At 40.8% G+C, this 21,681-nt stretch overlaps 1 protein-coding gene across 1 annotated transcript in view; it reads right to left on the bottom strand.

Moving 5' to 3' along the window:
* LOC133376446 (sodium channel protein type 2 subunit alpha-like) overlaps positions 1–21,681 on the bottom strand; it is a 156,775-nt gene that overhangs the window by 69,184 nt on the left and 65,910 nt on the right. The window contains exons 2-7 of the mRNA XM_061608581.1: positions 7,308–7,631; positions 4,819–4,936; positions 4,140–4,230; positions 2,912–3,040; positions 1,894–1,985; positions 681–917 (exon numbers count right to left, since the gene is read on the bottom strand). Of these exons, the coding sequence (XP_061464565.1) occupies positions 681–917; positions 1,894–1,985; positions 2,912–3,040; positions 4,140–4,230; positions 4,819–4,936; positions 7,308–7,580 (940 nt within the window). The 5' untranslated portion in view covers positions 7,581–7,631. The remainder of the gene's footprint in view (positions 1–680; positions 918–1,893; positions 1,986–2,911; positions 3,041–4,139; positions 4,231–4,818; positions 4,937–7,307; positions 7,632–21,681) is intronic.

The following is a 21,681-nucleotide window of genomic DNA, read 5'->3' as shown; positions in this document are numbered from 1 at the left end:
ATGATTCTAAGCCAGTAAAACCAGCTTCTTGACAACTATGGCAAGGCATTGAATCTAAGCTTTACACATCTAATTGAGGGCACATGCATCAAACAAACAAAGCAGTACTAGCTCTAGGCCTTGGGGGGGGGGCATCCGCGGTAAGAGAGCTTGGGCAAGATGCATGCAGTGGTGCCGCCCAGAGGGAAAGTGTAAGGCAAGGAGAGACTGCTGATTCTTCTCTTCAATGTTGTCACTGTTTGTATGCTCAAAGATGTATTGTTTTAATGGTGCTTTATGTTTTAATGTTGTACACTGTCCTGATGTTTTTTAATGTGGTGCTATAGAAATACTTTTATAAATAAATAAAGAGAACAGATCAACAGAACAGAAAAGGAGGCTCATCAGCAGGTGAGAAGGTTCCAGGAGTAAGCAGTGGACCCTCCTGCTAGGGTATGGGCCTAAAAATGCCAACCCCTGATGGCCAGCCTAAAGGAGAATTCACAGACTCCGCCCAGTTACCATGCATGTAAGTGAGGCTGAATATTGAAATTCTCCGCAGTTCTTTTTGCTGAACTCTATTTTTCTGAATTATGCTTATTATGCCTTTGCCCAAGACTGTTGTATGAATTCACAGCAGTGCTTAAATTTGTATCAAGGTGTCCCCATTGGACCACATTGGCCCTTTCAGTAAACCTCACCTGTGTCATCAATGTATTTAGACCAGTCGAGTACTCCTGCATTGTAATATTGTGCATAGTATGGGTCTTGAGCAGAATCATTATTTAGGGGCCAAATCACACATTTTTGCCTCAAGTGGCCCATAAACAGCTGCAGCCCTATTAGTGCAAATACACTCAGACAAAACACGGTCAGAATCATGACATCCGAGAGTTTCTTCACTGACTGAATGAGTGCTCCCACAATGGTCTTCAGGCCTAAAAAGAGAGACAAAAGTGTAATCACAATATCTGACTCCTGATTTAGGTGTCAAGTAATTGAAGATGGTTGTATGGCATTTGACATTTAAAAATGCCATGCAGGCAGCTCCTCAATGAAAAAAGATGTAATTTTTGTCATGAGGTACAAGAGAAAGCTTTTTTACTTCATGACAAATGGAAACATTTCAAAATGTAAAACTGCAAATGGAAATGAAAAGCATGCAGTCTATACTAGCCATTTAAAAGCCGGTGACATGGTTATTCATGCTTTCTGTAGATCTCATCTAAAGAAAAAAGGTACCAGTTGTACATTTTTTTACTCATGAAGCGCATCATTTCAACCTACTTTGCTTAGGAAAGGTATCTTAAAAAGCAATATTTCATGCAATGCCCATGCTATTCTTTATCAGCTTATTGCTTTGATCTCTACTAGTTATTCAGCTTTCCAAATGCTGAAATTTTCAATCCCAAATTACTTCAATAAACAGTAATGTTTATCTTAATATGAAAGCTGCAACCATTTTTCATATTGGTGTGGGAGAGAAAATTTAATATTTTAATATGCAAAATACAAAATCTGTATATGATCTCATGCAAGAATCTATTAAACTCAAAGGCTGACTTTTAAAAAGGTGAATGGAATTATTTCAGTAACAACTAAAAATCTACATTCCTTGTATTAAAACAATAATACATGGTAAGCAACAAAGCTTGTGCAAAGAAATGTGACTTGCAGCTTTGGCAAATCTAAAACTCAGCCTCTGTGTTTAACCTAGCTCTCACCTGGGATGACTGATATTGTTTTCAATGCCCGGAGAACTCTGAATGTTCTCAACGCTGAGACATTGCCCAGGTCCACAAACTCTGTCACATATCTGTAATAGGGGAGTTCACACACAAACACAATGACAGGATAAAAAGGAACAGTTGGGAGGCACAAGGGACCTAACACCTTACACCACTCACTTCTTACCTGGGATTACAGAAATAGTTTTCAAAGCTCTCAATACTCTGAAAGTTCGAAGAGCTGAAAGATTGCCTAGGTTTACAAATTCTGTTATAAACCTGTAGAATTAAATCACAGTTATTCAGCGTTGAGGCAGATTTATTCTACTTACCTGAAGATTTATTTAATCTATCTTTTCTGGCAATTGAACAAGTTTTTTGGTATGTTTGCCTTCTGTGCAATCCTGGACACATTTATTTGGAAGTCTCATTGTATTCAGTGGCGCTTACTCACAGGTAAGCATGCACAGGCTTGTAGCCACTGTAACCCCTCTCTTCAGATTTTCCCACCATACTGAAGAGACTCTAAAGCAAGGGTGGGAGATTTAGTGTCGAGTGGGAATATACCACAGACTTCAAGATCATTAATATTTGCCCCAATATGTACCACTTTTCAAAGCTTATCTCTGGAACAAGAATGGCTTGACAAATACTTGTTCTTTAAAAATAATGAAAGCATTTTCAGGCTTTAAATGTGTCTTAAGAGCCAGCGTAGCATAGTGGTTAGAGAATGTTGGACTACGGCCTGGGAGACCAGGGTTCGAATCCCCATACAACCATGAAGCTCACTGGGTGACCTTGGGCCAGTCACTGCCTCTCAGCCTCAGAGGAAGGCAATGGTAAACCAACTCTGAATACAGCTTACCATGAAAACCCTATTCATAGGGTCGTCATAAGTCGGAATCAACTTGAAGGCAGTCCATTTCCATTTTAAGAGCAACACCCATGCCTGCTAATGTCAATTATTTGACTGTTTCAATAAGGGGAACTAATTCCATTTTAAAAATAAATTAATCAAAACTAAACTAAAGATAAGATTGGTAATTTTATTTTCTAGCACTAGAATACTCCATTTTTGCACTATTTCATAACTATTCGAATATTAATATCTGTTAAAGCTATGAATCATACAGGCACAAACCTAATAACCATTTTTGTAAAATCTACTCTGATTACCCAATTTTAAAAAATTGATGAATACTTACGCAAATGAAATTACAAGGAAATCAAGCCAATTCCAGGGGTCTCGAAGGAAAGTAAAGCTATCTATACAGAAACCTCTTGAAAATATTTTAATGAGGGATTCAAATGTATAAATTCCAGTGAATGTGTATCTACAAAGGAAAAAAAATCAAACAAACATTTCATTTCACTAATTATAAATACCTGTTCATTTATTTTTTATTGTTAAGAGGAAAGCTCATAAAACCCCATGACAAGAATTTGATGCTCTTCATTTGCCATGTCAGTTCCCCTGCCCCCAGCTTCTTATTCTTATTATATCTGTACTGTGGTTAAAATGAAAATATTGCTCATAAAAGATTCTAGCTTTTTATATGAATACTGAAAGTCTCATTACTGCAGAACTACAGACATTATACAGTCCTTAAGCATTGGTAGCTAGAGAGACAAGAGTCTAGAAATTCAGATGAAGAGCTGGAAGGGTGCTTTTAAATGTTTTCAGAAGTTTAGGAGTTCAGATTCAATTCAACCAAGTATAATAAAAAGAAAATTAGTCCTTCCCTTTAGCTGAATAAGAAAAAAAATCAGCGATATATATATAATAAAGGAGACTGAAGTCTGAAAGAAGAACCAATGGTGATACAAAGGACCAAAACCCTTGTTGTTTTAATATACTGGACTTCTAATGCATGGAAGTAAATTGTGACTGTGCATTTCCCCCCCCCATCTCTCCTATCCTCCACTGCATTCCACAGGGTTTGTTTCTCAGTTCTTTCCTTTGATCTCTCTTCTCTCTTTTTCTCTGATCTCATTAATTGTCACAGATTCTATTATAACTGCTGTGCTAATGACTCTTAACGTGTACTTTTCAATCTAACAGACTCTAGAAATAATTTCAGGCATGCAGACCTTTTAAAATAATGCCATGGGCTAAACCCAAAGAAGCTCATTGTACAAATGTAATGACTTCTGCTTGTGCAATGGAACTTCCCTTCCCTCTCCTACAACCCTGTATGCCCCCAGCACCCCAAAAAACTGCTCTGGGGGTTTTCCCCTGGCCCCCAGAGCAGATTTGGTGGTGGTGGGGCTTGCATTCAAGGAGGGGAAGTTCTGTTTGCATGAGCAAAAGTTGTTCCAGTCACACAATGACTTTGCTGGATTCAACCCAATGAAAACAGCTGCATGTCCCATACAGAGTCTAGCATATACAACCCACACACCACTGGGAAGAAAACAAAAAAATGCACTTACTCAACAGCCTTTGACCATTCAGGAGGATCTTTCAGGGTCATAAATACACAGTTTGTCAGAATGGTGAACATAATAAACATGCTGAATAATGTTTGATTAAGTCAAGGAACATATGACAAATTACAGACAAGTAAAATCACCCCAATACATAAACTTCTTACGATACAGACTGCCGAATGTGTTGTATGAATTTATAAATTCAATCCAAGCAATAACTATAAATTCAAGATGAAAAAGTGTAATGTCCTAATAAAAGGTTAATGCTGTGCTGCTAATTATATAGGGAGATATCTAATTGTGGCATCCCGCTTGTGCAATGGACTTCCCCTTCTTCTCCTATCACCCATTGCATATGACCCCAAAATTTGCTCCAGAGGATTGGGAGATCTTCTGGAGCAGACTGGGAGAGTGCAGAGGGCTGCAACAAGGAGGAAAGGAAGGGAAGTCCCATTGTGGTTCTTGGCACAGTGATGGATCTTGACCACAGAATTTTATTTCTACTGAAATTCACCCAAGAGATTTAATTCAAACAATTTGTGTCCACTTAAATGGCAAAATTAAGAAGGTAAGAGTAACTAAAACCATATTCAACTATTAAAACAGCCTAATGCTATTATTAAATCAGGTTTCCTATCGTTTCTTAATGGTGTTTTAAACAAATCTTCTGAAAAAGGATATGAATGAACAAAAATCTTTATAGAAATTCTTCTAAGTGTACTGAAAGGACTTAATAAGTACAAGGCAGGTGTGGCACTGAATCTGAAGATGGTCTTCCCTTTATTCAATACTATAAATGTCTAAAAAGACAAAACAAAACATGTCAAAACAGTAATATAACAACATTCAAGGAGATCTTACAAAAAAAGAATTTCATTTGCTTTAGTTTACTTTTAGGTCCAATTCAAACGTAGCAAGTAACCATGCCTTCCCCTTACAAGAAGGTGCCATGGTGAGCATTAGGCCTGTTTGCTATCCATTCCTATTTTATGCATAAGGAGGGCTACATGAGTGTTTGTGATGTACCTAGGACACCCCATCTTTGGGGGAAGAGGACAGGGATGTGAAATGGGAAAAACAACTGCCCTTAGGGTCAGCCTCAGACATCTCAACTAACCCAGAAGACTTGCACAAGAGAAGCCAATTGTGCCAGTATCTCTCTGGCCTGAAGAGCTCATGCTGTCCTCCTCTGACTCTGTGGACTATCTCAGAATCCCTGGTAGAACCCTAGTGTCTCCTGGTCTGATGGAGATGACTGCTAAAGCAGGATGGGCCCCACTGAAGGTGGAGTTGAAGTCAGTTGGAGTCAGATGAACCTGCAACTCTTACATAAAATGCAGTTAAAGCTTCTACTTTACTTTTTAACCAACCACAGTTTCCTATTACATCCCTGTTATGGGCATTTGGGGAACTGTTGATTGTTCTAATTATAGTTATTTAACATACAAATTGACTTCACTCAGACTATAAATTTAGTCGTACATACACAAGCCTACTACTACTCCTCCCTTCTGGTGCAGTCATGTGGAGACTGGATGCATCCACTTCCATTTCAAGCTAACCATAGATTGAAGTTTCATCAGGAAACAATTGTTATTGCACTCCAACTCCCATCAGCCCCAGCTAGTGTAGGCAATAGTCAGGGAAGATGGGAGTTGTAGTCCAATATCTGGAGGGCCATGGGTTCCTCATCCCTGGTTTATTTGAACAAGCCAAGATCTTAACTCAGCAAGCTAACGTAGCAAAGTTGGCTTTGCTTAGACAAACCATAGTTAAAACTGACCACTGTGTATCCCAGTTCAGAGATAAATAACAAACTGCAGTGTGCTGAAACAAGAAAAAAAATCCCAATCTCCTCCTTGCAGCCGTCTCAAAGGAGGAGAGGGGATGTGATGGTGCACAAACCTGAGGTTCATTAATGTAGTACTAAATCAGTATTATGTTAGAAAGGAGAGCATTTCATATCATGATTTGATCCTGGTTTGTTTTAACTAATCACAGGTAGAGAGTTTGGACAAAACTGAGAACTATGGTTAGTTCAAAAGTGAAAGCAGAAGCTTTCAATCTTCTCCTTCAGTAGGGAGGAGCCACAGTAATAGCCTCCAGGCAGCAGCACTGCTGCTGCTACTGGGAGGGGGAGATGCAAGGTGGCGGCAAGGTCAGGGAGTACAGATGCACTGGCAGAGCCAGGCCAGTGCTTCCACAAGTGCCTTCGCACAACCTCTTCCAGTAAGCAGCAGTAATGCTGATGCTGGGAGGCTATTGCCGCAGTCTGCTCCACTGGGCAAGCCACTCCTGTCTCTTATACTTAAGAGGTAGTATGAATCCAAGACTCATGCAGATTTGTTCTTGTGACAGGAAACAATGTTTTCTCATTACAAATGACCGAGGCTTCATTGTGTGGGGATTTAAGTTATTGGCTACTGGAATGCTGTGCCAAAAGGAAACAATTGCTTTATGCTTCCCTGTCCCAACACTTACAGGCCTGCCAGTTTAAATTAAATACTAACATATGTCATATGGTAAGTAATGCATGAATATTCAGGTCTAGAGAGGAAGCTAGGTCCTATAGCAAGAACAAAAGTGTCCTCTGGCATTTAATAAGATTATTAAAATCAGTGGCGTCACTAGGGTTGGTGTCACCTGGTGCGGTAACTCCTTGGCGAGCCCCCAAATGTCCTGCTGAGTGTGCGCGCATGCATGCGCGTACACAACGCCAGCCACCCATGCCCCTGGGAGGGCGCGCGCCGGAGGGGCACCCAGCCAGAGAAGCAGGCCTGGGAATGCTGGTGCGCCTCCCTCACCCCGCCGACGCTGCTCCTGGTCTCGCCCGCCTGCCTCCGAGGAGGAGTTAGCTGCTCCAACGCCGACCTGGAGCGCTTCTCAGCTCCTTTGCCGGGCAATGGCGCAGGCGCCCTGCCCCGTGACGGGGCGGCTCTGGGTGTCACCTCCCTTATGGTGTCACCCAGGTGCGGTCCACACTCCCCGCACCCCGCTAGTGACGCCACTGATTAAAATAACTGACAAGCAAGAAACACTGAGTAACAATATGCTGTTACCAAAGACACAGATATTTGCTTGCCTCGTTCTGCTTTTAAGGCATAAAAGTTATTCAGCACATAAATGTATAGCCCTGTATATGCTTAAGGGTTGGTCTTTATGAATGCTTACTTTTTTATTTGCATAATAAGGATCCAGGTCTTCCAAGGGCTCAGACACCATTCCTGGAGGTATGTCCTCATAAATAAAGGGCAAAGGCTTCCCTGCCTCCAAGTCCCTGTTTGGCTTTGGCTTGTTTTCATCATTGTCCTCATTCTTTTGCTCCTGTTCAGTTTTTTGTTTTTCTTCTTCTTCAGCAATCCTTTGCTCAATTGCTGCAAGGGACTCCCGAGTAAATCGGAAGAAGCAACCGGGTCCTGGTGGTGCAAGCAGCACTTGTGCCATCTTTTCATTCTGCAAGTTTTAATTACTTTTTAATTCTTATGATAGAATAACCTATGAGAGAGAGAGATCAGAAGAGTTTTAAAAAACAGCAGTAACATGAAAACAAACCTTAAACCAGACAGCTGAGTTATTGACAACAACACAATTGAGATTTTTCCAAATGAAACTAGCCTTTCAAAGGCCATTGAGAGTCAATGGGACATGGATGCTTAACGTCTAATTAGCCCTTTTAAAAATACCAAACTAACGTTTTCTACTATCGAAATGAGACTTAGCAGTTACTCACAGGATTGAGCCTCAAGCAAGGACTTAAAACATTCAAATCATATGGGCTGATGGTATATTCATATATACTACTGGCAATCAGTGCATGGTCCTTGCATGCAGAACCAAAGACAACTGGATTTGCTTTTTGCTTATTTCTAAGATATACAGGAAAAAGAAAAAAGTTCCAAAGCTCCATTCATTTTTACAGAGCAGTAATGAATAAACCATTAATCTTTTCCCTTTGTGTTGAACAGCTCCTCCTCTCCCCTCCCTCAACTGTCACCATCCATCACATCAAGCTGCAGCAAGGGGAAAGAACGGAAGCAGGGCCACTCCGTTGGCCCTACAGAGATATCAGCTCTATTTAACTGCTCCTCTCCCCTGAACTGCTTCTTGTCAAGCTGATCATTATAAGAACTTTGCAACTTTTATGAATTGGTGCCCCAGTCTCTGTATTTTCCTCTTCCCTCCTTAACCCTTTCCAGCTTGTGTGCAATGTCTTATTTTTACTGATTTCACACAAGCTGTTTTTGAAGCCTTTTGGGTTGAAGAGTGGGATAAACAACACAAATAAACAATGAATTAAAGTGTGTTTGTGGTCATCAGTGTAGCCACACAGCTGGATTCTGCACTTGTACAAAGAATAACTGAACCTTCTTTACAGTAACCTTGTCCTTCCTCTTAGATATAAAGGACTGGACTCTCCACATATACTTCAAGGACCAGGATGAGCATCTTTCCTTTCCGTTTCTTCTGCTCATCTGTGAGAATTCCAGCAGTAGACGCCAGACACCAGCAGTAAGGAAGGAGGGCAGGTTGCCTGGCTGCATGGATGACCTCGTGGAGAACACCAGATAGAGGTAAACAACCTATTTTTCTTCTTCGTGGTCTCTGTGCAGTCTCACAACCAGGTAACTGATAAGCTCAATATATCTGTACTGGCAACATCACTGAAAGAGACCAGAAGAAAAGTTCTCCCAAATGTGACATCACCATTAGCCTTGCTGTCATGTACCTTATGCATTATTAAGAAGGGTGGATCACAGGGAAAAGTCAACAGTTCAATTATTCTGTGAGCAGACATGATAGCAACAAGTGAGAGCTTGGTAGGGGGAAAAGCAGAAGTCACAGATAGTTATTCCAGGACACAATCTATCACTGTGACTGTAATTTGTTTTAAATGTTAACATTGAATTTTAAATTGTTGTAATCTGCCCCAGGACATGCTGGTGAAAGGTGGATACTACTACTACTACTACTACTACTACTACTACTACTACTACTACTTAGAAGCCTTTCCCATCAGGTGAGTGAAGACTAAATAAACACTCCAAACTAAGAACATAAGAACATAAGAAGAGCCTGCTGGATCAGGCCAGTGGCCCATCTAGTCATAAGAAGAACATAAGAACATAAGAACATAAGAAGAGCCTGCTGGATCAGGCCAGTGGCCCATCTAGTCCAGCATCCTGTTCTCACAGTGGCCAACCAGGTGCCTGGGGGAAGCCCGCAAGCAGGACCCGAGTGCAAGAACACTCTCCCCTCCTGAGGCTTCCGGCAACTGGTTTTCAGAAGCATGCTGCCTCTGACTAGGGTGGCAGAGCACAGCCATCATGGCTAGTAGCCATTGATAGCCCTGTCCTCCATGAATTTGTCTAATCTTCTTTTAAAGCCATCCAAGCTGGTGGCCATTACTGCATCTTGTGGGAGCAAATTCCATAGTTTAACTATGCGCTGAGTAAAGAAGTACTTCCTTTTGTCTGTCCTGAATCTTCCAACATTCAGCTTCTTTGAATGTCCACGAGTTCTAGTATTATAAGAGAGGGAGAAAAACTTTTCTCTATCCACTTTCTCAATGCCATGCATAATTTTATACACTTCTATCATGTCTCCTCTGACCCGCCTTTTCTCTAAACTAAAAAGCCCCAAATGCTGCAACCTTTCCTCGTAAGGGAGTCGCTCCATCCCCTTGATCATTCTGGTTGCCCTCTTCTGAACCTTTTCCAACTCTATAATATCCTTTTTGAGATGAGGCGACCAGAACTGTACACAGTATTCCAAATGCGGCCGCACCATAGATTTATACAATGGCATTATGATATCGGCTGTTTTATTTTCAATACCTTTCCTAATTATCGCTAGCATGGAATTTGCCTTTTTCACAGCTGCCGCACACTGGGTCGACATTTTCATCGTGCTGTCCACTACAACCCCGAGGTCTCTCTCCTGGTCGGTCACCGCCAGTTCAGACCCCATGAGCGTATATGTGAAATTCAGATTTTTTGCTCCAATATGCATAATTTTACACTTGTTTATATTGAATTGCATTTGCCATTTTTCCGCCCATTCACTCAGTTTGGAAAGGTCTTTTTGGAGCTCTTCGCAATCCCTTTTTGTTTTAACAACCCTGAACAATTTAGTGTCGTCAGCAAACTTGGCCACTTCACTGCTCACTCCTAATTCTAGGTCATTAATGAACAAGTTGAAAAGTACAGGTCCCAATACCGATCCTTGAGGGACTCCACTTTCTACAGCCCTCCATTGGGAGAACTGTCTGTTTATTCCTACTCTCTGCTTTCTGCTTCTTAACTGGTAAGAAACAGGTTAGAACAGCCTTCCCCAACCTGGTGCCCACCATAGGTCTTGGACTACAACTCCCATCAGGACTATCATAGCCAATGGTCAGGGATTATGAGAGCTGCAGTCCACAACTTGTCAGAGGAAGGTATTTCTTTAACCATATTTTGATTTGCAGATGACAACCTCATAGAGAAAGTGAATAGCCTCTCAAAATAGATGGGCAGCATATATCAGCATTTGTTGTATGGAAAAAGGGCATGGGAGTCTAGATTGTGTGCAGAAGCAATCTTGTAGGGAGGCTTGGAGCAGATGGAGGCAATGCTGAGTCATGCCTGGTAGTCTCTGAGGAAAGCTGAACTTTCTCATTTCAAAGTGTCATCAGTTCCAAAAGCGATTTGCCATGTCGTTTTAGGGAGGGACAGCTTTTGTTTAAGTGGGGGGGGGGAGGGAACAGCTCTCAGGGCCTCAAAACATTCACTTCACAATTCTTTCAATTCAGGCCATATATTTTAAATAATCTCTTTACAACCTTGTGACATTTGAGTTCTATTTTTAAAATAGCCATGAGACACTCCCAGTAGATTTATATTCTATAACTGCAAAGAAGTAAAGACAGAAAATTGAACCAGCACTCCAATTGGGAGCTAGGGGTGAGCTATTTCAGTAAATAGAGCAAAAGCATGATTTAGGTTCACATCCTAAATAAGACAGTCTGCACACTATATATTTTGTTGTTCTTATGTGCCTTCAAGTCGACCATGACTTATGGCGACCCTATGAATCAGTGACCTCCAAGAGCATCTGTCATGAACCACCCTGTTCAGATCTTGTAAGTTCAGGCCTGTGGCTTCCTTTATGGAATCAATCCATCTCTTGCTTGGCCTTCCTCTTTTTCTACTTCCTTCTGTTTTTCCAAGCATTATTATCTTTCCTAGTGAATCATGTCTTCTCATTATGTGTCCAAAGTATGATAACCTCAGTTTCATCATTTTAGCTTCTAGTGATAGTTCAGGTTTAATTTGTTCTAACACCCAATTATTTGTCTTTTTCGCAGTCCATGATATCTGCAAAGCTCTTCTCCAACACCACATTTCAAATGAGTTGATTTTTCTCGTATCCGTTTTTTTCACTGTCCAACTTTCACATCCATACATAGAGATCGGAAATACCATGGCCTGAATGATCCTGACTTTAGTGTTCAGTGATACATCTTTACATTTGAGGACCTTTTCTAGTTCTCTCACAGCTGCCTTCCCCAGTCCTAGCCTTCTTCTGATTTCTTGACCAGTGGTTCCCAACCTTTATGAGCGTGGGACCCCCTTTGTAAACTCAAAAAATTTTGTGATCCCCCCACATGCTAATTGTAATTATAGTCTCTGTTAATTGAAAAAAATACATAATGAAGTGTTAAGTAATGTCATTTTTTATTCATCTCAACAACAAATATGATGGTATTTATTATCTGCCCTTTACCAGAATGTCCCAGGGCAGATTACAGAATATAAACAACTTCTAACAAATTTTGAAGGATCATCAACTTACTAAGTAACTAGGGGCTTCATGCGCCAACCCCATACGCATATATATATATATACACACACACTCCCCAAACATGCACGCACATAACTCGGAGCTCCCAAAACACTCACATCCACACCCAAACACCCACACCCAGGGACACACATGCACACACACCCAGGGACTCCAGAACAGGTCCCTCCCCAAATGAATCTGCTCAGTTAATTACTTGTGAAACCCACAATGTGAAGAAGAGTGAAACCAGGCCATATTCACACCATGTATTTATTCTGCTATTATTTTCCTTTAAATACTAATGGCTTCCCTCAAAGAAGCCTGGGAAGTGTAGTTTGTGAAGGGTGCTGAGAGTTGTTAGGAGGCTCCTGTTCTCCTCAGAGAGCTACAGTTCCCTGAGTGGTTTAACGTTTCAACCCTCTTCCCAGGAAACTCTGGGAATTGTAGATCTGTGAGGGGAACAAGGGTCTTGCGTAACAGCTCTCAGCCCCCTTAACTACACTTCCCAGCATACTTTGAGGGAAGCCATGACTGTTTCAAGAGGAATAATAGTGGAATGAATGTACAGTGAATGCAGCCCAAGAGTGTCCAGGTGACCAAATGATTACTGTTGACAAGTTCTTAAAATCAAGCTCATACATCCATGGTATAACTGAGTTAATGTGAAGGCTGGTGCTGTTTTGCAGCTGTCAGAGATTGGAAGTCTGGTTGAAGAGATGTTCGTTTCAACCTTAAATCTGGTTGCACATCTAACTTGTTTTGATATTTTGATTTCAATGCAACAAGTGCATTGGCTTCTTCCCCCCCCCCACACTCAAGCAAAGGGATTCTTCTTACTTTTCAAGAAGCTATCATGCTGGGAGGGAAGAAGAAAACATCCCTGATGTTTTCAGCCCAATGTTGCTCCCCCTTCATCAGAGAGGAGAAAAGCCTCAGTAAAACCCACTCTTGCCTCCACTCCCTTGTCCCTTTACTGCAGGTTTTCAACCTGGGCTGGCTTCCTCCTGCATGCCGTGTTTGATGAGAAGGTGTGCAGTGTAGGCACTCTAGAATGGGAGTGATCCAGACTGCATGTGTGGTGGCTGCCTGGCAGAAAATTACCAGATATAGAATGCATGTTGAGTAGTTTTAAGTTGTGCAGCCACTGTGCATGCAAGCTGAATCACTCCTATTCAAGAGAGCTTGCAGTGCACATCTTCCTGTTCAGCCCAAACCATCTAGTTCAGGAGGAGGGCGGCTAGTAGGTGGTGGCGCAGCAGCGTTATGTCTGGGACTGGGGAAGAGAAGCATTTAGCACAGTTAACAAACGTGCAGTTGCAGCGCCTTTAGTTTTGAACTTGTTTAAGGATTTCTCACAAAATTCTCTAGCATGACCTCTCTCTCTCTCTCTCTCTCTCTCTCTCTCTCTCTCTCTCTCTCTCTCTCTCTCTCTCTCTCTCTCTCTCACACACACACACACACACACACACACACACACACACACACACACACACACACACACACACACACACACACACACACACACACACACACACACACACACACACACACACACACACACACACACACACACACACACACACACACACACACACACACACACACACACACACACACACACACACACACACACACACACACACACACACACACACACCCCCATCTGCTGCCCACCCAGGAAAGATAGAGTACCCGAAAGCCTATTTGTGGGCACGAGATTTTACACAGGTGTTGACTTGAAGGGGGGAGGTATCTTAACTGATTTTGCTTCTCTAATTCTATGAGGCACCATATACATTTGAGAGCATAACACTAACACCACCCCAGGAGTAATCCTGCCTCTGTGTAGTTTTCTGTGGCTTCAAAGACCTCCCACCCTCCATGCCCTCACCTGCAGCCCGCCCCAGCCGTAGCCCTGCGCTCACCGCTTTGCTCTTTATCCTGCCCTTCCTCCCAGCAGGAGCCCATGGCAGGCAAGCAGGGCTGGAAGCGGGGGGGGGGTGGAGGAGGAGAAAGAAAGGAAAGAAGACGACCCCATTGGGGAGAAGTGAGGGAAAGGTGGTCACGTAGTTGGGCTGGGCTGTCAAAAGGCACATTTTCCCTGAATATAATCCCTGATATTCGAGTCAGAATGGGCATGAATTTTAGAACTATATTAAACTTTATATAAAATTAACAGTTCCCTATTTTATCGCATACGTCCACAAAATACTCTGCAGCTTTATAACTGACACACGGTTCTGCAAGAATAACTGCGCTTGGCATTAAGATAGAGAGGGGAAAGGCAAGGTAATGAAAATGGAAGTAAAAGAGTAGGAATGATAACATTCTGGCACACATTCAAATTAAGTAGCAGCTGTCACTTAAAAAAAATCTAGATTTTCTAGTGGACTTCAATTTTCTCTGTCTGCACCAGATATGGCTCCAAATGTTGTTGGGCTCAACTCCCATCAACCCCAGAGCCAGTATGACCAATGGTCAGGAATGATAGGAGTTGTAGTCCAACAACATCTGCAGGCCATTACGTTGGCTAGTCCTGATCTACACTTTGCTGACTCCCAAACCATCCCGTTATTTTCCTGAGCACTTGTTTTAGAAAGATACCTGCTCCTGCTTACAAGCTTTACAAACTGCAATTCAGGGCTAAACTAGCGGAGATGCAATATGTGAGTACTATTTAATAAGTAAATAGCAGGTGTGGCAGAGGGGGGATGGGGATCAGGACCCTGGCATGGAAGAGAGGAGGGGCTTTAACACTTTGCCTCCGACTGCAGTCCCAATTTGGATCAGGGCCCCATGGCTGGTATCTGATTGTACAAAAAGCTCTTATCTGCGCCACTGGAAGCTTTCCTTTCAAAACAAAGGGTAGGTACAGGGCCCCAATTCATATTTGGACAGCAGTGGTGGTGGAGGGGAGGAATTAAAAAGTCTCCCATGCCCATGCCAGGTTTCCAATCCAGACAGGCCCTCATATCTATTTACTTTTTAAAAGCTATGCACACAACTACTAATTGCATGACTACCATATCTAGCGTGGCCCTCACCCTTGCATGATAAATATATTGTATTTGAAAATATAACATTTAGACTGTAATACTATGCACATTTTCCTTGGTAGGACTGGACAAATCTGTCAATTTCTGTTTCTCTCAAGTTCTCATTGTTCCAGTTTTAAGTCGAATTCTTTCCATTTTCACATCAGTTCGTGTTTTTTTTTTAAAAAAGTCCACATATAAATTTGTACACGTTTTATTGTGCATTTCACCCGATATATGTATTTTTCTACGCAATTTTGTTTAATATATGCATTTTTGCAATTTCCTTAATATATTTTTGTACATTTTTTACTAACATAAGCACTTTTGTGTAGACCTTTCCCCTAATATACACTTTTTTTGTATGCACCTTTTGGGTTGGAGAACTGAATTACAAAATTTTGAGACGCGCAATCTTTGAAGGATAGCTGTATTTTGGTTCTCATATCGGTTCTGTATTTGCAAATTAGGTAGGTTTGCATTAAAATATGAACTGAACTAATTTCAGCCACATGCCTACTTTGGAGTAACTAAGTCCTACAGAGGAACTTATTCAGAGGTAAACATGAATAAGAAGTTATTTTTTTATATATGCCTCGATTTAAAACTGGAGTGCATCATCATTCAGTCTAAACTAGATTTTTATTTGGCCAGCGTATGCAAATTCTAAATACAATAGGCAAATTATAAGTTGCTCTATCTCAACCTTCTCCAAACTGTGGCCTTCCAGATGATGCTGAAGTACAAGGTACAACATTCCCAGTGAGCATTGCTAATGGTCAGGGATGATGTGACTTTGTAGTCCAGAACATCTGGAAGGCCAGTCTGTGGAAAGCTTCTTTAGCTAAAGCTCATTTATTTTCCAGTTGCCACCTTCATACTAGCCATCTCTAAAAAAAAACCATGAGGCTTCTCTATTCTTCAGCTTGGACACCTGCAGTGTCTAGGTAGAGACCTGATCACTTATTAAGCGAGCTGTCCATAGTTCTGGATTCAATACCTTATAACTGTGTGTGTGTTTTAAGAGCATTAATCTATAAAATTTGTTTGTAGGAAATGCAAGAAATTAAGGGGGCAAGACACCAGACTAAGATTTAAACTAGGGCACAAATTTATTAAAAACATAGCCACAAGGGAAAGGCTTTAATCTGAAACCAATATAGAAAGTTAGGTTCCGTGACAGAAGAAAGGTAGGGTGTAAGTGTATGAAAATAAACAAAAATAAAACCGAACCCTGCTACATAGGGGGAATGGCATGGTTAACCAGCTGCAGTGTCACCCTAGCACCTTGACTCAAGCCTGATCTAATTTGTGACAACTGGTAGTCCTATCATCAATGGATGGTGAGATGTAAATCTCACCACCGCATCTGCCCAGCTTTGCTAAGGGTAGCCCTCCTTCACCATCCTGGATATCAGCCAATCCCAGAAGCCACACAGTTCTGTGAGTCACCTGTCAACTGTTGTTATGCAGAGATTAATATCGTGGCCTTCTCCATGTCCACAGTGGTTCACTAATACAGGTTATGGCAAAATATAAACAACTAATACCTCAAGCAACTGCCCAGCAAGGAGAGAAAATACCCTGGTGAAGAAAAAAAACCCAAGTGTCAATTTGGAAGATATAAAAAACACATTCCTGGCTCCTATAAAGGATGACCAGAAGGTCCTGAAGGTTGTGTTGCTTGCCTAATGCCCACTGACCATGAGCAGGGCAGGAACAGGGCTTATATAGAGCATGTTCCCATCCCTTACACTGTCTTGTGAGATCATCAGGCCCAATTCTTGGTCCTGATAAGATTTAGGGTCTGCAGGTCATAGTCTTTATTGCACAAGGCCAAGTAAGCTGTTTTTTTCCTCATCCCCCTCTCTGCTACACCAAAATGTATGTGTGTGTGTGTGGTACTGTTATCTCTAAGTATTTATCTGTTTTTCTATTCAGGATCTATTTCAAGAACTTCCATGTAGGGGAAAATGCAAAACCCATGCAATGAACTCTCTCTCCCTCCCCTCTTACACACCACACATTTGTTGTTGGTTTTTGCAAGAGCTACAGTATACATGTGCTATGCCGGAGAACTGCAACCAATTTCTGCTTCCAACACATGTACACAAAGTGTAAATGTACAATTGTCACACACAATGATGTATTGTTGTTGTTATGTGCCTTCAAGTAGACTACGACTTATGGTGACCCTATGAATCAGTGACCTCCAACAGCATCTGTTGTGAACCACCCTGTTCAGATCTTGTAAGTTCAGGTCTGTGGCTTCCTTTATGGAATCAATCCATCTCTTGTTTGGCCTTCCTCTTTTTCTACTCCCTTCTGTTTTCCCAGCATATATGATGTATACTAGGGTGTCATGTTTTTTCCTATGTGAAACTACTTTCTGCATAGGAAAAGCACATGTAAAACCATCTTCATTTTGCCATTTACTATCAAAATTCACAACTACAGGAAACATCCTGGACATATGCTTCCTTGCAATGTGATCAGCAATTATGCTTTCTACTTGTTCCCAAATCATTCTGCTTCTTGACAAACTTTCTTCCTATGGTTTTGCTGTCATCAGTGCTTGAAATCAATAATTATCCTCTAATGGAAGGATAGATCTGGCCCATGGGTTGGATTCAGCCCCTCAAGTGGGTTTTTGTGGCCTCTTAAGATACCCAATATTTTGACATTTTTTATTTTTAAAAAAGTATTTTTAAAATTTGTTTTAAAGTAACTTTTTTTTGCTGAGGATCCCTCCCCATTGTAGTGCTCCCACTGTAGTGTGGGCGGGCAGGGGGAGGCTCGCCAGCCGTTCAAAGATCAGGCACCTCTTCATCCTCTGGTGTGGCACCATTGCAAGAGCATCGTAGTGGTCAGAAAAGAGGAAGGATCACTTCTTCCAGTTTCCTTTTTTGCAATGGTGCCAAAACAGAGAGAAAAGAGGCTCCTTTACAAGATAAGAAGACATCTGACTTCCCAGGAGGATTCCTACACCTGTGCAGCCTCTGAGACGGGCTCCCGTCTTGGATGAAACTCATCCAGTTTAAATTCAGTCAGAAGGCTCTTTTCTGACTGGGAATAATTTCTTCCGGTTAAAGAAGAAACGTGAGATTCCCCACATAGCTTTGTTTTGATTGTTGGAGTCTGGAATTCGTCAGAATTGTCTGTCTTCCAGCAGCTCAGACAGAGCGAGGATTTTTATGCTAGCTCAGCTGGATAAGTAACCCGTTTTTTTTTATACGGATTAACAGGCAAACATCCTCCTGTCTACATTCATCATTTTCTTATCTATACAGCTAAAGAGATTTGTCAAAGTAACAGCAATTGAGATAACCTAGGTGAGGTAAGACTTTCCTTTTTTTGTTCGCGGAGCTAGGGGGGAAGAAAATATAAATAGCTTATCTTTTTTTTTTTATTGCAAAAAGCTGACATGGAAAATGGCATTCTAAAGATTACAACGGGCGAGAGATTTCTGATTGGAGGAGATAAGAAATCTTTTTGATCTATGGCTGGGACTACTTTTTGATCTACTTTTTTTTTTGACGAATCTGCTCATTCTCTCTGCTACTAGCTATTTCGACGCTGTGAACAAAAGCTGTTCTTACACTTTCAGGCAGATAAGAGATAAGGGCTGTCTAGCGTGTGATGTTAGTTTGTTGGAAAAATTAACTCCTTTGTAACTGGTTAAAGAAATAAGCTGCTCTTTGTTTGGGACATTGAAAATTGAAGGAGTTTTGTTCCTTTGGCTTTAAGAATGACAATTAAGAAGGCCATGGATGTACAAGAAGGGACTTTATCTCTAGACATGTTTCAGAAAATAATGAATGGGATTAACTCAATAAAACAAGAACTGAGAAATAATAGACAAGTGTGGAGAATTGAATTTTACGAAATGAGACAGGAGCTGAAAGAAACTCAGGATTCTATGAGAAAGGAGAATAAAGATAGATCTGGAAAACAAAAAAAAGATGAAAGAGAAATTAAAGGCAAGGTTCAAACTATGGAGATTGGCTTAATTATGGACATGAAAAAAGATTTGGATTTCCTGGCTGTGATGGATCCTGGAGACAAATATTACAGTTTGGAATTCAGCGCTGTCCCTGAAGGAATTGAAGAGATTGGAGATAAAGATATTATTGGTTCAAAAAAATTCTTGGACTGGAAGGATCTGATGGAACTTGAAATGGAGAAAGTTAACAGAATTAATCCCTGTTTTGTGTCAATGGAAAAACCTTCAAGAGATGTACTAGTGTATCACGTGGAAAAGAGGAACAGAGATGCGGCTTTGCAACAATACTTCAGTGATACGTTTGGATTTGATGGTAAGAAAATATCTGTGATGGAGGAAATTCCTACCAGACTTTTATTATATGACTATGACAGCAAGATTTTTGGGTGCGTAAAGATGGAAGATGGACCCAATATGGATAATGACAGAAGAGCGATTTAAAATCACTGGACTTAGTAGATTTGATGAGTTGGATTAATTGGCATGTTTATTTAGGAAAAAAAATCGATTGACATATATCTCAAGGATTGGAAACTTCTCTTTGACTTTTTGTGGAAGATTAAAATGATATGATGTTAATGAGATTTGAAACCAACTAAGATAACTGTTGGAGGAAGGTGATTTTATAATCTATTAAGAGATAGGTCTGTTACATATTATAGATTTATAGTTGAATTATAGTGTTTTGAAATTACTGGATTTAGTAGATTTGATGAGCTGGATTAATTGGCATGTTTATTTAGAAAAAAAATTGATTGATATATATCTCAAGGATTGGAAACTTCTCTTTGACTTTTTGTGGAATATTAAAATGATATGATGTTAATGAGATTTGAAACCAACTAAGATAACCGCTGGAGGAAGGTGATTTTATAATCTATTAAGAGATAGGTTTGTTATATATTATAGATTTATAGCTGAACTATGACAAATCGGAAGTCAATATTTTTAGATATATTTTTTTTTGTATTGTATTAGTTATTGATTTGTGTTGTTTTCTTTTTGTATTATTTTCGTTTTGAAAATTAGAATAAAAATTAATTGAAAAAAAAAAAAAGATAAGAAGACATCTGAATTAATTAATTTTTTTCCTCCCCCTTACAGTTTTGAGAGAACCCTTCTTCCCCAGTGCTGTAATAGGGAGCAAAAACACTGGAATCTCCCTCCTCTGGTGGTCTGTCTGTTTGCCTGAATGTGTATGCATGTGTTTGTTTGTACGCCCCACCTCTGCTGAATATGTGTATGTCTGCCTCCCTCCCTAAATGTGTATATGTGCATATACCTGCCTTTATATTATAGCCTCTTTGTTGAATGTGCCTGCTTACCCCCCTCCTGATCTTTGTGCCTAATTATTTTTTGTGCATTTGTGTGTCTGCATGTGCACTGGCCTGAATTCAGTCCTGAAAAATCTTAGCCACTCCTACTCTAATATAATCCTAGATACCTGAGAAAGCCCGCACACTCTCTGCATGGTCTCTCAGTACTCTTCTTCAGAGGATGGAAGCTCGCCAAGCTGTGAATTGTATAGATCCAGTTCACAACAGAACCTTTACAAGAAAAGGAAAAATGCAGTGATGGGAACACTGTGGCCCTCCAAATGTTGCTGTACTATAACTCCCATCATCCCTAAAAATTGGCTATGCTGGTTTGGAATGATCCAAGTTGGAGTCCAACACCTGGAGGGCCACAGGTTAGCTACCCTTGGAATAATGAAAATGAAAGAGAACCAGCAGTTCATGCCCCATCATGAAATACTACTTACAGCCATAGAATAGTGCTACTATTATTCTGTGCTGCTTTAGATATGTACTGTTAATTTAATTAACAGAAGTGTTAACAACAGTATGTTAGCCATGTCATGTATTTCCTGAATAAGTGTCAGGCTCTAAGATCTAAAATCCCACACTCCTAAAATTTCACAACTACTGATAACTATTAATATTGTTAATTTAATTAAGTTGAGATTTGAAGCAGAAACCTCTCCTTCCAGTTCACTGTTGCATTCAGAACAGGTTGGAGTAATTTAAATCAAGGTAATGTAGTGGTTAAGGTGTTGGACTACGACCTGGCAGACCAGGGTTCAAATCCCCACATAGCCATGAAGCTCACTGGGTGACCTTGGGCCAGTCACTGCCTCTCAGCCTCATGAAAACCCTATTCACAGGGTCGCCATAAGTCAGAATCGAATTGAAGGCAGTACATGTACATTAATATATATCACCAAGACAAAAGATTGTTTTAAGTAACTGGTTAAAATCAAGATTCCCATTCTGTTAACTCATGTATTTCCTGAATTAGTATGTGTATGCTGTTATAACAAGCAAAACACATTGGTTTATAAGCAAATATGGAGTCTTTATAGTAACTAGGAGAAGCATAATTGTGTTTTGAGTTTCTGAGAGTGTTAAAGTGCAACTGCCAGACACTTGCAGCTCTTCTTAACACAGTGCTGTAAAATGCTGAGAGTGCGCCATCTCTAGGTCATTGGGGAAAAAGCAATCTGTGTCAGAAAGGTGCAGGATAAAGTGATGTAAATCGTGTTTCTTGGGTCTGCCTGCTGATAGCTAAATAGCAGAGATGAGGTTTAAGCAATTAGTGGAGCACTCCCTCCAGTGGCTGAACTTGTTGTGGTTGCGTCCTGCATATTACCATGGCAGAGAATGTACCAGGGATTCTTTTTGCT

This window comes from Rhineura floridana, chromosome 2 (genome assembly GCF_030035675.1).
Source record: "Rhineura floridana isolate rRhiFlo1 chromosome 2, rRhiFlo1.hap2, whole genome shotgun sequence".
NCBI classification, from domain to species: domain Eukaryota; kingdom Metazoa; phylum Chordata; class Lepidosauria; order Squamata; family Rhineuridae; genus Rhineura; species Rhineura floridana.
Note: the sequence above shows the minus strand (reverse complement) of the source record. Positions and strands in the feature narration are given on the sequence as shown.